General features: G+C 48.3%; 1 protein-coding gene across 2 annotated transcripts in view; it reads right to left on the reverse strand.

The window, feature by feature from the left end:
• The window catches only part of LOC148505699 (inaD-like protein), a 319,407-nt gene extending 305,954 nt beyond the window's left edge, over window positions 1–13,453 (reverse strand). For both annotated transcript variants that reach the window (XM_088447870.1, XM_088447869.1), the window contains exons 1-4: window positions 13,365–13,453; window positions 3,454–3,512; window positions 3,192–3,373; window positions 992–1,195 (exon numbers count right to left, since the gene is read on the reverse strand). In XM_088447870.1, coding sequence (XP_088303996.1) covers window positions 992–1,195; window positions 3,192–3,373; window positions 3,454–3,475 — 408 coding nt within the window. In that variant the 5' untranslated portion in view covers window positions 3,476–3,512; window positions 13,365–13,453. The remainder of the gene's footprint in view (window positions 1–991; window positions 1,196–3,191; window positions 3,374–3,453; window positions 3,513–13,364) is intronic.
• Between the last annotated feature and the right edge of the window lie 4,691 nt (window positions 13,454–18,144).

Here is an 18,144-nt window from a genome sequence, read left to right on the forward strand (position 1 = left end):
CTACAGATGTGTCCTCATACATTCTTGCTGCAAACGCGCTAAATAGTTATTCTTGCCGCGCCAGGTCCTGAGCGACTCTGCTAGCACCAGCCGTCTTTTCTGCCAGAAAATGCATCTTAGTCGCAATGTGCTGTAGTAGATCACACCAGGAGACTCTGCTAATTAATTTGATATGCGCCACTTGTATATACGTGTGCAACTGAGACAATGCATCTGTATACGTAGTGCTACAATGCAGCAGACGCAACTTTTTCCTTGCCAAGTTCCGTTGTGCTTCATTTACAGACTCAATCGCACACAGATATACAGGTGTCACATATCACATTACTCAGCGCAGTCTCCCATATACAGACTCAGTCGCACACAGATATACAAATGTCACATATCAAAGTAATCAGCAAAGCGTCTTGGTGCATCGCGTTGCGACTAAGTTGCTTTTATGGAGAAAAAGGCGCCCGGTGCTAGCAGAGGCGCACAGGACCTGGCGACTCATTCGAGTTAGGCATCTCGTGCCACATGGCGTATTCGGGCTAGATGTGTGAGGACAAATGTACACCACCATAACGTCACCTACAGGGAGAGCTCTGACACACCCGAATGTCAAGGGTGCAGGGTTTTGTGGGTCTAATTTCCCAGGGAATTCCACCCCCTGCTAATTAACTGGGATCTATATTCTATTATGACACGGGGACTGCACATTGTAGGTCTCCCAGGTATAGTGTGATCAACGTGGCATAGCCTGGGGCTGGCTTCCATTTTTTTTTTTTTGCATAGGGCCCCAATGTTAGTCCCCTGCATCCTCTCTCAGTGCAATAATACAGTGGATTAAGAAATAAAGCTAAAAGATAATGAGGGACATTTCTAAAAACTAGCACACAGTTAACGAAGCACATAGCATGCAATTAAAAAACAAAAAGCTGTGCATGTTAGGACCGAGTGTTTTTGTTTATTTCCTTTTTATTCTCTGACACGTGGGGCGACTTACACTCACCTCGGACATCTGTTGAATTTTTCTGTTGAATTCATCTCCACTCAAGTTGGGGTTGACGAGAGGAAATTGCGACGTTCCAAAGTTGTTAAAGGACAAAGGGCTGCTCTTGTCTCCAAAGTAGGCAGAGGAGTCGGCTTCAAACACCAATAAGCCTTTCTTCGTGAAATCAAATTCTGCAGAGCGGTCAGCTGGCATGCGGTACAGCTGGAGAAATAAGATTCATCCCGGCCAAATTAATTTAAAAAAAAAAAAACAACTATATTTCTGCACTTCGCTTGACAAAAAGAAAATTAAGGGCCGGCAAATTCACATAAGTCGATTTTAATAAAATAGCTACTAATTGCAAAGATACATAAATTTCAGTATATATGAAAAAAAAAAAAAAAAAAAAAAAAGATAAATTTTAAAACAAGTGGGATTTTACTTGCTGCCCGAGACCAGCGGCACGTGGTAAATTAGGCTTTACTATCTCACAAGGATAATGCGCTCCACATTCAAAGTCCAGAAGCAAGACGATTTTGCATTAGATTTATGAAGGACATAACAGGGTTAGCAATTACCACGATTCAAAGGGGCCCAGGGTCTGTAACAAAGCTACAGTAGATTGTCAGCTCCCGTTAGCAAGGACAGTTCGGGGAGAGAAGCTACAGTGCACAATATGAGGGTAGGTGGGGATGGAACGGACTGAGAGACAATGACCGCGAGCTGCCGCACTCTCTGCTGTACGGGGAGAGATACTGTAACGTCTTACGGTCCCCAACATACTGAATAGCTTTATAAGAATTATTTGAAATACTTTGTTCTCTATAAGCCAACATTGGAGCGTGCACATGACAGGCGTGGCCAGTTCATTAGGGTGTACACCCAATTATTAGTCATTTTATTATTTATTTTTATTTGGGAACATAATCTCGTCAATAAGCCCTTATCCTCCTCAGTTGACACCTTATCTTCAGTCTGAGTCCCTTTCATCATTATTTTCCATGAAACCCCTTTAATCATCCTTCAGTAACTCACTCATTATCCTTCATCATTAATTTACCCTCTCCATCCACCATTAATCCCCCATAACATCATTAAGCTCCTTTTATACCCATATTTTCCATTAATCCCCTATAATCATTCCCATTCGTCATTAACCCGCTCAACATCATCACTTGCCATTAGAACAAGACCACCATGTCCTCTCACACACCAAAGACACTTGCGCTGCTCCAGAAGTTAATTGATCATCCTTCAGTTCCCCTCTGAGAACCTGACCAGTGCCCACTCTGAGCAGATTTAAAATCCATTGTTACAGAATGCTGGGTCACACGACATTCCAGGGAGTCCATTAGATGCCAGTGGCGGCAGTTAGAGGATCGGATTCCATAAAAGAGCCCTCTACTATAAAAGCTTAGTGTAATTACAAGGGGTAAACAGTAAAGCAAAGCCAGAAGGGCCCGACTGCGGGGTGAAGCCATCAGGACCCGACATTAGGGTCACACCGTGGGTGTGATATGTATTACCGCCGGACGCATGGCCGGCAGTTCAATTCCCGACAGCGGCTGCCCGACAACGGAGGAAATCCCGATCGTCCTAAAGGTAAGTATTTACTAACCTAACCTAACCCCACTAACCCTAACCCTCCTTAGGGGTGCCTAACCCGAACCTCCCCCCCTGTGCCTAAACCTAACCCCCCCTTCCCCGCTGCCTAAACCTAAGTCCCCCAGGGGGGAGCCTAACCCTAATCCGCCCTCCCCCTAGCCTAACCCTAAGTCCCCCCCGGGAGACCTAAACCTAACTCCCCCGCGCGTCTGTCTGCTGTGGCGCCCAGCATGCGCTCGATCGGGATGCCGGGCGCCGGTCTCCCGACATTGGGCAAATTACAGGCGTCTACATTTAGATGCCTGTCATTTGTCCCTAGTCCGGATAAAGCAGTCTGGAAGCTTGCGGTCAGCATTTAGACCGTCGGGCTCCAGACTACATCCCCACACCGTGCGAGCATGCCTCTGAGCTTATATTTTAATCAAACAAGACAACATGTCATGAACACAAGCTAGGTAACATTTAGCAGGCTGTTATCTACAAATCAGGATTGATCTTTCTCAAATATCACATTGACATGACGGGTGGCCAATACAGACATACAGCATTGCTGTTCAACTAGCGAGTCTTTACCTACACCAGCAAAAGTTCCATCAAGGGATGTTACACTCACCTGCTCTTTCAGTTGCTTAATTGACTGCTGCACAGTCAGTATCTGATTGAACAAGGGGCTCGCCAATGTATCCCGCAAGATGCACAGCTTCTCATGGTGGGAGAGGTCTCCTTCATCTTTCAGTCTCCTCTGTAGGCGCTCGGTGATCTGCAGGACGCGCTGCTTGTCTATTGTAGCCGTCCCTAGAACACAAGTCATCTCTGTCAATTTTCATTCATGCAAAATAACATCTTTCCATTTTCACAAAATAATTTAAACTTGCCTGTATCAAGTAATTCCGGCATCCTTAAATCAATGTCGTAAACAGGTTACGCTAGCAATCTGTAATATAAAATAAAAAATGCATAAATATGCAGAGTAATATCACAATAGTAATAAAAATAATAATACATTTATACTAATATGTGCTATACAGAGCCAGGGTCAGAACATCCATTTGGATGGATGTTCGCAGAAGTTTTCTTTTAGATGTAACTCGCCTGTTAGAGGTCATTTCTATGTACTCAAGAAACCTAATTAGTATGTAATCCCGACAGCGGAAGCACGTCAGGGGTGAAGATCCCGATCGCTAATTTAGGTAAGTACACCTAACCCTACCCCCTACCCTAACCCTCCTTTAGGGGTGCTTAACCCTAACCTCCCCCCCTAGTGCCTAAACCTAACCCCACCTTCTCCGCAGCCTAAACCTAAGTCTCCTGGGGGGGGGGGCGGGGTGCCTAACCCCGCCCCACGGGGGTGCCTAACTCTAACCCTCTAACCCCCCCCTTCCCCTAACCTAACCCGCCCAAGGGGGGTGCCTAACCCTAACCTAACCCTCCCCGCCTCACCTTCGATCAGTATGCAGGGCGTCGGGCTCCCAGACATAGGTCTAATTACAGGCGACACTGATTCATTGAGGCATACCCCTCAATATGCCCTGATACTTTGGTCTCAGACTTGCTGCGCAATGCGACGTTACATGCCATCTTACCGCAGCAATTCAATATCGCTCTGGTGCGGAGGAGGACAGCTGTCCCGGTGATCCCTACCACTGCTGATTATGCCGCTAATTACTGGCTGTGGGACTTTACACGGCAGTGTTAGTAGGTGTGCGTGGGTGAACTGAGCACTGTTCCACTGCACGCTCTACTACTGGGTCTGGGGTGCGAGTGGTATCAAGTGACCACATATACACTAGGAATACTCCAAGCTGTATTTATAATCAATGTTAATTACAAATATTGCAATATCTGGAGTATAATGGAACCTGTATTTGTATGTGTGTGTACATGTATAAACTATATGTAATACACTATGGGGTATATTATACTAAAGTGCAGTTTTTTAGAAGTGGAGATGTTGCCCATAGCAACCAGATTCTACTTATTCATCTAGCACCTTCTAGAAGATAATAGCTAGAATCTGATTGGCTGCTAAGGGCAACATCTCCACTTCTATAAACCCGTACTTTAGTATAATATACCCCCTATATATCTAAATTGTACCAATCACCTGCGCACAGTGGTAACAGCCATTTATACATCCGAAACCCCTTATATGACAGTGATGTAACCACCTCCTAGGGAATTGCTGTGCAGTAAGCTCATACATATCCCTGCAGCCCACACATTTCATGTAGCTTTCAAGGAGAGGAGAGAACTAACCAACCCCGAACTCAGTGGCTTCCAAACTCGGGCCCTGATTCAGAGGCGCTCGCTATTGGCGAGCGTTCGCTCTGAATCAGGGCGGGCCGTTTTTTTTTTTTCCTCTGGCCTCCAGGCCGCTCGCTAAGCTGTGGGTGACCACCCACAGTTTTAGCGGGCGGCCTGGCGATGATCGAAATTATCGCGACCATCGGGCTTGCGAAAAGACCCTTGTCGTGGGGTCTCGTCCACTGCAAGCCCCAGTGAACTTCCTGCTCTAATACAGGAGGAAATTCACTACTGACATCACTAGTGATGTCAGTAGGGCCGCCCACAAACGGCAGGCGCTCCTTCAGGAATGCCTCTGTTTGTCCAGCCACCTCCCTGCACGCCTACAAAACAGGGCGAGTCCCGCAGCGAGTGAAACACTGCCCAGCCATCGACCCGCTTGCGAGCGCTATGAGCGGGTCTGAATCAGGCCCTCAGTCCTCAAGACACCCCAAATAGTCCAGGTTTAAGGACATCCATGCTTGAGGACAGATGACTTAGTACCTCAATGAATTTGATTCACCATCTGGGCTCTATTACGGGTATCCTTAAAATCTGGACAGTTTAGATGCCTTGAGGTTTGAGTTTGGGAACCTCTGCCCTAACTAGAGCCGTGGTTATAGTAGGCCAGCACCTCCGCCAGCACATGCCACCCTACCATAAACCTAGGTGTAACAGCCTGCAAATGAATGTAAACAGCGCAATGTTGCACTGTGCCACAGCTGATGCAGCCAGCTTCCATCTAGCAACCCGACACCCCCCCTTGATGGGGTCTCCGTAGTCCTAATAACTGGTGAATTCAAGACAGAAAGGGGAAAAAAAAAACATTCAAAGTTATAGCCAGGGCTGCTAGAACAGAAACGCAAGAAGGTCCTCTCAATGGTAATAATGTCAACAATGCTGGGAATTTATAAAAGCGCAGGAGTATAGCCAGGGCCGTAACTAGGGTAGTGCGACCTGTGCCATGGCACACGGCACCGCAGGGCAAGAGCGCGGTTTGGGCCTGTCAGTTTTCTGTTTATCATTCTCACTTGTAGCTTTCTCTTCTTTTATCCCCAGCATCTCCTGGCCTGGAATCGGTATGATTTACCGCCGGACCCATGCCCGGCGGTTGGAATCCCGACAGCGGCATCTCGGCAGAGGAGGAAATACTGATCGTTAAAAGGTAAGTATATACTAACCAATTTCTACCCCCTAACTAGTGGCAAACGTAGGATTTTGAAAGGGGGGTTTCCAATACTTGGTTACAAAACCAATGGAAAAAAATCTAACCACATACAGGCAGCGCTCCTCGGGTACTCAATAATCAATACTCAATAATCCAAGCTTGTTAATCCATTACCGTGCAACGTTTCAGATGAATTTATTACATATTTCATCAATGCCTTGACGAAATATGTAATAATTGCATCTGAAACGTTGCACAGTAATAGATTAACAAGCTTGGATTATTGAGTATCTGAGGAGCGCTGCCTGTATGTGATTGTATGTTCAAGACTGAGCAGTCTACTTAATTAGGATCTGCACCCCGCGTTTTGAACTTTTTTATTTGGATTCTCCTTGACTATATTTATATGGAGCTTTTCAGCTCCTTGAAGAAATAAAAAGGCGGCACCGCAAACATACACTGTGACATATACACGCACACACTGACACACACTGCACTGACAAAGCCTATACACACACACGCACTGACAAAGCCTATACACACACACGCACTGACAGAGCCTATACACACACACGCACTGACAGAGCCTATACACACACTGCACTGACAGAGCCTATACACACACTGCACTGACAAAGCATATACACACACACACAGAGACTGACACACTGACAAAGCCTACTCACATACACACTGACAAAGCCTATACACACATACAGAGACTGACACACACACACACACTGACAAAGCCTATACACACCCACCTGTGCTGCGGCCCTGAGAGAGAGCGCCGGTCACTGTCACGCAGCAGGCGCCGATGTCTCAGCCTCCCACAATGCCGGTGTGCGGTGCCCTATGGGAACTGCCCGGGAGGAGCTGTGCGCAAGTGCTGCAGCTCCCCCTGCAGGCAGCTCAGCCAGGGACAGTTGCCGGCTCACATGTTTTAGACCAAAAAAAAAATTATTGTTAAGCTGGGCTGCGATGGAGTGGCGGGCAGGGGGGTTTCTAGGTAATCGGAACCCCCCCCTGCTTGCGCGGTTGCTAACCCTCCCTTAGGGGTGCCTAACCCTAACCTTTCCCCCCAGTACCTAACCCTAATCCCACCCTCTAAGTGCCTAAACCTAACCCCCCCTTCCCCTAGCCTAAACCTAACCTCCCGGGGGGGTGCCTAACCCTAAGTCCCCCCCCCCCCGGAACCCTAAACCTAACACTCCCCCCCCTCCTCGGCTATCCGCTCTCAGCGTCCCTTCTTTCGGGATGCCGGACGTCGCGCTCCCGGCGTATGTCTGATGACAAGCGTCGCATATCGACGCCTGCCTTTAGACCCTTGCCGGCAGGTGCTGGCTGGCAACTTTTAGCCTGGGGCAAATGCATGCAGGCGGCCCTGGCAGAGGAGTAGCGTGTAGCCAGGGTGCCCAAAGAACGTGCGTGCTACAGTGCCCCCCCACCCCCTGCCTCAAGTGTTCCAGGGAGGAGGCGAGATTAATGTAAAGTAAAAATAAAAATTTGGGGCAGCCCCGTCGTGGTGCCCATATGCAGTGCCCCCCTGTGCCCCAGGAGAGGACCCCCTTATGCAGGCCTCCAGTAGTGCCCCCAGTAGTGATCCCCCTTATGCAGTGCCCCTTATACAGTGCCCCTTGTGCCCCCAGTAGTAAGCCCCTTATATAGTGTTCCCAGTAGTGGTACCCCCTATGCAGTGCCTCTTATATAGTGCCCCCAGTAGCAGTCCACCCCCCCCATGCAGTGCCCCCAATAGTGGTAACCCTTATGCAGTGCCCCTTAAATAGTGGCCCCAGTTGTAGTCTCCCCCCTATGCAGTACCCCCAGTATTTCCCTTTTTATAGAGCCCCCAGCAGTGGTCCCTCGATGCAGTGCCCCCAGTGGTAGTCCCCTCCCCCCTATGTAGTGCCCCTAGTAGTAGTCCCCTCCTCCCTATGCAGTGCCCCTAGTAGTTGTCCCCTCCCCTTGTAGTGCCCCTAGTAGTAGTAGTCCCCCCCTTGAAGTGCCCCCAGTAATAATCCCCAGTAGTGGTCTCCATCTTGCAGTGCTGCCAGTAGTGGCCCCCCCTTGTAGTCCCCCCCCTGTAGTGCCCCCAGTAGTGATCTCCCCATTCTAGTGCCCCCAGTAGTAGTCCCCCCCCTCTTGTAGTGCCCCCAGTAGTGGTTCCCCCTTTGTAGTAGCCCCCCCTTGTAGTGTCCCCAGTTGTAGTAGTCCCCCCATTGTACTGCCCCCAGTAGTAGTAGTCCCCCCCTTGCAGTGCCTCCAGTAGTGGTTCCCCCCTTGCAGCGCCCCCAGTAGTAGTAGTCCCCTCTTGTATTGCCCCCAGTAGTAGTAGTCCCCCCCTTGTATTGCCCCCAGTAGTAGTAGTTCCCCCCTTGTAATGCCCCCAGCAGTAGCAGTAGTAGTCCCCCCTTGTAGTGCCCCCAGCAGTAGCCTCCCCCTTGTAGTGCCCGCCCATCCCCCAGTAGAGACACGTAATAAAAAAAAAAAGAAGACACCTGAATCCCCTCTCCCGCCGTCGCCATCCGCTACTCCGTCTGTCCTTCCCGGGCCGGGCCGCTCTGCATTATGGGAGAGACGTCATGACGCCTCTCCCATTGCCCACTGCGGGAGCCGGAAGATGGAGAGGCTCCTGTAGTGGGCGCAGCAACAGCTAATGAGAGTCTGACAGACTCTCATTGGCTGCTGATCCAAACAAACACACAGCTGCCGGAGGAGGCAGCTGTGTGTTAGTCAGTGTAGCGCTGACCGGACTCCGTCACATGGCACCCTGCCCCCCGGGGCCCAGCCCGCCACTGGTTGCCGGGATATGACAGCCGGGAAGCCAGCTGTCGGGATTAGGTCCGCTGGCTTCCTGACTGCATACCCCTGGCCTATCTCTTCTCTGGCCCTTCCCCATGAGGCCATGGCCCTTTTTCAGATGCGTTTCTTATGTCACCATTTGAAAAATAATGGGGGGGGGGGGCGCGCCAATGCTCTTTCTGGCACAGGGCACCCAAAAAGTCTAGTTACGGCTCTGAGCATAGCTACATGGTCTTTATAGCTGACAAGCAGCCATTAACGTTGAGCCTGTGCGAGGGGCCAAGGAAGGAATCTGTCATGTCCTTAGAATCCAGAAATTAAGACACATTTTGGCCAAGCCCCAACTCCAAGGCCAGAAGACTTATCCCAAGACAAGACAAGACGACTTATCACCGTCAGAAAAATACAGTTGTCTGCAGGGCGTAGGAACGAAAATTTTCATGGGGGGGTGGGGCAAGAGGCCAAGCACTACTATAGTAGGGAGTTCCTTTTTCTCGCATTTGGTATCAAAGTATGCCAAATTTTACTATAAAAATGTATTTATACATTATTAAATACATATTTATATAAAATACCAATTAGTACAATATCTGTTTGAAAGATAAATAAATTAAATTGTTCAGCTTAAAAATGTATATTTTTCGTAGTCATAACCTAGTTTTTATTCAGATTTCGCTGACATCCTGATCGTATTTCATTGGGAGTATTTTTAAATCTGTAGTCACTGTCTCACCGGTTATGGAGTGTGCTAGAATGTCTGGAGTGTGCTAGAATGTCTGGAGTGTGCTACGATCTGGCGACAATGAGGCTGCTGCTATAAACTGTCCGCAGGTCGCAATCATTTGCTCTCTGCTCCATTGTCGTCATGGGTGCCGAGAGGGGGGGGGAGCGGGTACAGTTTAGCTTGTGCTGGGCTGCTGTGTGAGACCGCTCGCGGCTGCTGCAGCAGCCGGAGCAGTCTCCTATGGCTGTGGGGGGGAGCGATCACACTGATCGCACCCCCCTCCTGCTTAGCACCGGGCTGGGGGACATACAGCGCCCCCCTCCTCGGTGTGCAGATGTTTATTTATTTCTTTTTCAAGGGGGCGTGGCCATGCCTCCCGCGATTAGGACACGCCCCCTCCATTACCCGGGCCGGGCCAGGCTCTCAACGGCCCTGATTGTCGTACAACAACCAAGAACAGTCAATGGGAAGTGCCGCTTCCCGGTCTCGTGTGTCTGCTTATGCTTACTGCACATTGTCACAGCAAAATGATTGAGGCTTCTAAAGGTGCCCACACACTAGGCAATATTTTACACGATCAGCCCGATTCTGACGCACAGGGACTGCAGATCATGTAAAATATGTCCCAATTGCGAGTCTCTACTCACGATTACGATGCTGATGCGCGCACCCGCTGGTCGTACATCGCATCTGCAGATCTTGCCTGCTGCAGGCAAGATCTGAAAATCTTCTCACGATGCACTGGAATAGTATAGGATGCACGAGAGATCATGGGTCAATTTGGATTGTTTTTAACACCAAATCGTGCCCACGACAGCAGGGGGAGAAATCGGACGCGATATCGGATTGTGACCTGAAGGCCTAGTGTGTGGGCACCTTAAGATAGAGAAATAAAAAGCCTTTGCAAAAAGAAAATAGTTGGAGAGTTCAAATAAAGCTAACTTCGCTTTATCCCCATTTTCAGTTCATCCATCGCTTCCTACGCCCCTGGTTGTATGTACAATGCAGCAATGAAAAGCTGTTTTTCTCAATTCTAATTGCCACCTGGGCGCTATTGCTATAAATGGGTTGGGGGGGGCACTACTTTGCCATGTGCACTACTATTGAGTTGTCGCATGCGCCAAAACCACCGGACAGGTACGTGCGTCATCTGCTCTCCACATTTCCATGATTCGAGACAAACATGCCAAGTAACCAACTGCAAATCAGACCTGTGCCACCAAGAGCGGAGACAGCTGGGAATTATGCATTTGTCTTCTACTTTGTGGTGCAAACACAGCATTGAAAGGTAAACATACCTGCGTATGGCAATAAGGTGGTACACGGATTGAAAATAAGCAAAACCAAATCTGCCCTTTCAATGTGGCACTAAAAGCGCGTTTGCAAAGCCTTTCTACAACAGCGTACTGAGGGCCTGATTCAGAGCCGGACGCTCTTTAAGAGGCAGGGACCGTTTGTGGTCAGTAATGGGGGATGACGAATCAAATGCAGACGCGTCGCGACTGTTTTCGGGTCATGTCCTGCAATGTGATCCCATACGCAGCAAAAATAACTCCGCGTCTCAGTTCCCGCAACCATTCCGAGCGACCATAAGGTTACCCAGAACTCCGATAATCGACTGAACTGCGGGCGATGCTGCATCTTTGTATGCAGTTGTTTGGATTTGCTAATCATGCTCGAGTTTCTTAAAAATTATAAACTATAACCATATGTGTTCGGCATACCGATGGTCTAGATGCCGACGCTTACCTGGATCCCGTCTGTCGGTATTACATACAGATTCTCGGGATCCAGTTGGACAGAATCCAGACGAGTGTATCCCAACAGGGTTAACATACCGACACTTGGTGGTCGGTATGCTAACCCTCCCTACTGTAACCCTCCCTCCCTGGTGCCTGAACCTAACCTCCCCCTAAACCTAACCCTCCCCTAACTCTCCCTCCCTGGTACCTAAACCTAACCTCCCTGCACCCTAAACCAAACTCTCCCCTTTAGTGCCTAACCCCTCCCCACCCCACTACTTACCGTCGGCATCCCGGCAGTCAGGATGCCAGTGTCGGGATTCTGACCGGCGTTGGTATTCTGTTGCCGGTAAGGTAAGCGTCGTCATCCAGACCACCAGGATGCCGAACGCATATGGGCTAGGGTAGGGAGAGGTGGAGGGTTAGCATACCGACCACCAAGTGTCGGTATGTTAACCCTGTCGGGATTCAGGCGTCGGGATTCTGACCACCTGGATCCCATCTGTCAGTATTACATACATGTTGCCTGTTCAAGCTTAAATTAAATACATTTCAAGGCACTTTTCACATTTTTATTTATTTAAATTAGAAAAATTACCCTAAACGTTATACAAGTTTGGAAAACTTTTAAAGAGCAGCCCTTACTGTAGCAAGCACATGCCCGAGCCGGCTCAAACCCAGTCTATTTAGCTACAAACTTTTAGTCAATCTTAAATCAGGGAATTGCCTTCAAATTTTAAAACTTTAGAGCCGATCTGAGGAACTGGTTCCAAAAACACAAAAATAATTCTGGTATCACTATCTCTACTGGTGAATACACTTTGACAGGATTAAGTGGCGTATGTTTCAAAGGAAAGTGCTAAGGGGTCTATTTACTAAACCTTGGAAGGAGATAAAGTCGACAGATAAAGTACCAGCCAACCAGCTCCTGACTCATTTTTCAAACACAGCCTGTGACATGGCAGTTAGGAGCTGATTGGCTGGTATTTTAACTCCGACCAAGGCTTAGTAAATAGACCCCTATATCTGTTTAAGGCTGTGAGTAAACATGAAAAATTCTGCCAGCACAGGTAACATGGCAATAAGGCTCATCTATGAACATTTCCATATTATTATGTGCGCTGGTGTGTTTCAACCCCTGAAACGAATCTCTGACTGTATTTGTGGGTTTGCAGCTCCTCTGGAAAATGTGTCTGGCGACTACTTTACAAGCTAAATCCATTTATAGGAACACTGAAATCTTCGCTTTGGCCTGATCCAGCCTGTACAACAAGTTTGTCAAGTGTAAGGCGCAACAAGCCATCGGGGGGATAACAGATTTTGATCTAACCACAGTATTAATGAATTGAGAAAGTTTATCAGCTAAGCCCAGGTTTTGAATTATATAGTCTACACAAGCTCCACACTATATTTCTTTCTTATCACCTATTCACAGTGGAGCAGCCATTTTTGCCGGCTACTATTAAATAGGAACTAGTGACACCAGGCAGCTCCTAGAGAATGACAAGACTGCATTTTTTATTAATATTGGTTTAAATGGCTGTATGTAAAGTAGGAAAGCAACTGGTCCACCTTAAGTTTGTTGGCGTGGAGTAAGCATAACTAACCACAGGGACATTATGCACTGTTTATCCCTGTAGTCTTTTCCATAACCAGGAAGTGGCCCTGGATTATTGCAAATGTATCAGATCTGCACCTATAAAAATGCAAAAATAACCTGCAGGTTACTGAAGGCAGGGAGATCTGGCAGCAGCAGGGGGAGATCTGGCAGCAGCAGGGGGAGATCTGGCAGCACTGCCATAAACTGCAGCTTGGTGGGCTGCTGGTTACATGGGAATCTCAGCCTTCCTGTCACTTCCTGCTGCTGTTACAATGTATCACTGTGTTGCAATCATACAAAGTCACTGACATGACAGCAGGCAGGTTCCCCAGGAGGGCAGGGTGTGGTGTGGTGGGGGTCACCTGATGCATGGTTACATCTGGCCAGGACTGTCAGGGACCAGCACAGGGACAGGGTCTCTCCCCTGCCTCCCACAACTGAGCTGCACAGTCCTACTCGGCACATACCTCAGTCCCAGCTCACTCCAAGCTTGTGGCAGCTGCTGCTCTCTGCTGGGTCTGGGCTGATGATGACCTATTTTTTTTTTCTATTTTTTTTATCAAGCTTTATTTAAAAGTAACAAACTGCACATCATGACGTAGAGCTCAAGGTGCACAGTACACACCCAGAACAGGTAGAGGCTTGCAATGAGGAAGTGGATAGATACACAGTGTACTGTTTACAACACTGTCACCTCCCTGCTTCCCTTGCTGGGAGCTTAAGATGATTTGTAAATATTTAAACTGCACTTTACAGGATTTATTTGAAACTTGTTGACACAGGAGTATTCAATATGGGAGCGAAAACATAGTTTTTACGTTAATATCGCACCTATGACATCATTATCGCAGGTTTTAGTTTTACACCGTATTCAATTTCAAAGACTTTTCGCAGGTTCGAAAAACGGGGATAACTTTTCACCATTGAATAGGTGTCGAAAAAAAAGTGCAAAATTGGGGTTTAGGGGTGCAGGCTTATAAAAAAAATAGCCTGCACCCCTGGGAATGACATTTAAAAAAGAATTGTGTCAAAAAAAGTTTTTTTTTAAAATAGGGACACCCCAAAAAATTAATTAAAAAATTGGGGTGAAAGAAAAATGGGAAAAAATTGTTTAACAATAAGGAAATAGGTTCAGGGCTATTCTGCAAGTATGCGGCAGGTGTTTTCTAGAATAGATTTATAGCGGCAGCTGCATAGTTGCAGAATCTTTAAAAACTGACTTTATGCTAGTACCCATTTTCATGTACCCCAAATTTGATGGGACCACTTAAAAAAATGAAAAAAATAACCTAAGTGCTCTTCTGCATCACTTCTTCAATGTCGGGAAAAAAACACCTGCTGCGGCTATTTAAATCCCCAACTTTCATTTACAGGCTAAAACGGGGGTACCCATAGTGATCCCCCATGTTTTTACAACTTTAAGGGGGTCCTACAATTTTTTTAAGGAAAATTTCGTAACTTTACGCAAATCCCACTTCGCAGGCTCCCGTTTTCGTTAGTTTCATATTGAATACGGGGATAAGCGGGCGCGCGCCCGATACTTTAACGCAGGTAAAAGCTCCGATATGAAACGTAAACTTCGACAGCGAAGTTTACGTTTCATATTGAATACCCCTCTATGTTACATGTGAATCCCAAATATTATAGTGCACAGTGGCCCTCATTCAGACCCACTCGCGAGCGGCTGTCCGCTCGCAAGTGGGTCGATGGTCCGCACTGCGCATGCGCATGACGGAGGGAGCTCCGTCGTGCGCATGCGCGAGACACGACGAGTGAAGGACTTTTCTTCGCTCGGAGTGTCTCATCAAAGGGGGCGTGCTGTCGATGTTGATTGACAGCACGCCCCCTTTGGTGGGCGTGTCGGAGGCATGCCTGCCAGACGGAGGCGTTCCCAAGGGAACGCCTACCGTCTGAAGCCGGCCCCACTGACATCACTAGTGATGTCAGTGGGAGTGATTTTGGCTCTGATAGAGCCAAAATGACTCCTGGCCTTGCGGTTGAAAAACTCAACCGCAGGCTTTTGCTCGCAGTTTCGATGGTCGCGTTGGTCAAGACCATCGCGACCATCATCCTGCACGCTCGTATATGCTGTGGGTGGTGACCCACAGCTATACGAGCGTCCAGGAGGACGCTCCATATTAATGGAGGTGGGCCCTGATTCAGAGCGAGCGCTCTGGTCAGAGCGTCCGGCTCTGAATCAGGGCCAGTGTCACCATATTGGAAAAGACAACTATGTAATTCAGGGCCTGATTCAGAGCCGCTCGTAAGCGTCCACTCGTTCGTTCCGAGCGATGTTCGCACATCTGCGCATGCGTATGGGTTGTAATGCGCCTGCGCCAACCAGTCAGTGCGGTCGGAAATCATGTGCTCGCAAAATAGCAAATGCCGGCTAATATGAGTGACAGGATGAGGCGTTTGTGGGTGGTAACAGGGGAAGGTGCTTGAAAACGGGGAGTGGAGATCCGAACACAGTTCATCAGGATTAAGGGCCTGATTCAGAGCCAGACACTATTTGCGGACGGTCGTTCTGAAAAAGAGGCCGGATATTTAAATTTGCGGTCTGTTGACGCCTCTATGTCTGAACGAGCGAACGAAACATGCGCTCGCTATTTTGAAAAAACGCCCCCTGGCCGCTCGCATCATACGTCATCTCGTCATGTACTCGAGTACATCGAACGGCGTATGAACTGCTCACTATTCTTGTGGTAGCATTTTCCTACCGCAATCATGCGAGCAGTTCTGGCTAAAAGACAACCAAGTGACGTGGTCGTTGACGCTGCTTTGTTAATTATGCACTCCCATTAAACGCCCGTTTTGACCGTTTGGCACGCCTGCGTTCGGATCTCCACTCCCCGTTTTCAAGCACCTTCCCCTGTTACCACCCACAAACGCCTCCTCCTGTCACTCATATTAGCAGGCATTCGCTATTTTGCGAGCACACGATTTCTGTTCGCACCGACTGGTTGGCTCATGCACATTACAACCCATACGCATGCGCAGATGTGCGAACATCGATCGGAACGAACGAGTGGCCGCTTACGAGCGGCTCTGAATCAGGCCCTAAGAGCGTGTGTTGGGTTTTGAAAGCAAAATGCGCATAAACACTTTATAGCAGCTATGACATGTTGAGCTATATGTATCAGAGGGTCACTAACATCACATGTTTTGGCCAATATTTCATAGTTTTTATTATTAGGTTATAAGCAATTATATTAACCTTGTGCGATTCTCGGATAAGGGTGTATGGTTATTTCTATTAGCGTTACTGGCTAATGATTTTCTTACTTCTTTACTATTGCATTAATCTAAGATTATTTTATGTGAAAAAAAAAATACCTTTAATGTCAATTAGTTCATTCTTTCCAGGTTATTAATTTTGGGAAAATAAGCAAACAGTGGGCCTAATTCAGACCCGCTCGCGAGCGCTCGCAAGCAGGTCGATGGCGCCCAAGTGCGCATGTGCACGATGGAGGGAGCTCCGTCGTGCGAATGCGCGAGACTCGATTAACGGCGGCCAAGCCGTCGCTATGGGTCTCGCACCAAAGGGGGCGTGCTGTTGATGGTGAGTGACAGCACGCCCCCTTTGGTGGGCGTGCCGGGGGCGTGGCTGCCCAGACGGAGGCGTTCCCATCTGGGTCCGGCCCCACTGACATCACTAGTGATTTCAGTGGGAGTGTTTTTGGCTCTGATAGAGCCAAAAGCTCTCCGGGCTTGCGGCAGACGAGACCCTACCACAAGGGTCTCGTCGCAAGCCCGATGGTCTTGACCATCGTGACCATCTTTTTGGACGCTCGCATAAGCTGTGGGTAGTCACCCACAGCTATGCGAGCGGCCAGGAGGCCGCTCCAGTTTCAGCTAGGACGGCCCTGATTCAGAGCAAGCGCTATTGTCAGAGCGTCCTGCTCTGAATCAGGCCCAGTGAGTGGATTGTAAAACCTATGCAAATTTTTAATTTCATAAATGAGTATTTTCTATTTACATGGCTGTCCTGGTAATTATTTTAGTTTTATTTATAAATGAGTTTGCTCGGTGGAAGTGCACCATTTAGAATAATGGGCCTGATTCAGAGCCGCTCGCTAGATGCGACCGCTCACATGATGTGTATGCAAATTGCGTAGACAGTGCTGTAGCATACACGTCCAGATAAAATGTCTGTCAGACCAACAGACATTTTATCTGGCAGCCTGCCAGCCACAGATGTCCGCGGCATACACTGCGAGATTTCTCACAGTGTATTAGCCCGAAATCTGTGCTCCGGCCCCGGGGGAAGAGACTTTTCCCTGTTGCTTCCATGGGAAGGAACACAGGAAATATCTGTCTGTCGGCCGCGGCTGGGCATACACTGCCCGATGCGGCCGACAGTTTACCCCGTAAAAATCTCATCGGACGGGCATGCTGGACAAACCGACAAGCCCGACCGAACAATATTTAACCCTCGGTCGCCCGCACACATGCTACAATTATCGCTCCGATAATTGTAGCGTTTATGGCCAGCTTTTAGAGAGCAATCACATAGTGTATGCAGACACCCACCAGCTTGTTTTAAGACGCCCACTTGTGCACGTCATGTCCAGGAAGTGTATGCAACCATCGGTACATCGGGTAACATTGGATGTTATCGCAGCGCTTGAGGTTGACCATACCCTGCCGCAAGCACTGCGAGCACTTCAGTGTAAAAACAAGCCAGGTGACGTGTACTATGATGCTGTCTAATAATTATGCACACTTGTAACACGCCGTTGAGATGCTCAGGCACGCCTACGTTTGCACCTCCACTCCCCCATTTTTAATGGCAAGCCCCTGTTACCACCTACAAACGGCTTCCCCTGTCAGTCACTCTGCTGAGCTGTCTATGTGCAGCAAGCGAACGCATTGAGAACTTTCGCTAAGGTATGCGCATGCGCAGTGCAAACCATCGGCAGCAGCAAGAATATGCATCTTAGCGAGCGGGTCTGAATCAGGCCCAAAGTTCCTCTGTAAAAGTGCACCAGTCATGTAAGCACAGAACCCTTGGCTGCTCTCCCAGAATATCGGGGAGACTCCTGAGAGTAGGGTATCCTTCCGCTTTGGGCTTACTTCCCCGGAGAATTGAGCAGTGATGAGATTCAAAATGAAACTGTACAACAGGAGCAGGGGTGCAGAAATAAAGAATACGCCTACTAAGTGCCCATTGCACACTGCCCTAAGAGGAAACCTGCGAGTATAACCAAGACTCAAGAAACACAAATACAAAGTCAATTTCGGAAT

This window comes from Taudactylus pleione, unplaced genomic scaffold (genome assembly GCF_031769625.1).
Source record: "Taudactylus pleione unplaced genomic scaffold, aTauple2 ptg000442l, whole genome shotgun sequence".
Classification (NCBI taxonomy): Eukaryota; Metazoa; Chordata; class Amphibia; order Anura; family Myobatrachidae; genus Taudactylus; species Taudactylus pleione.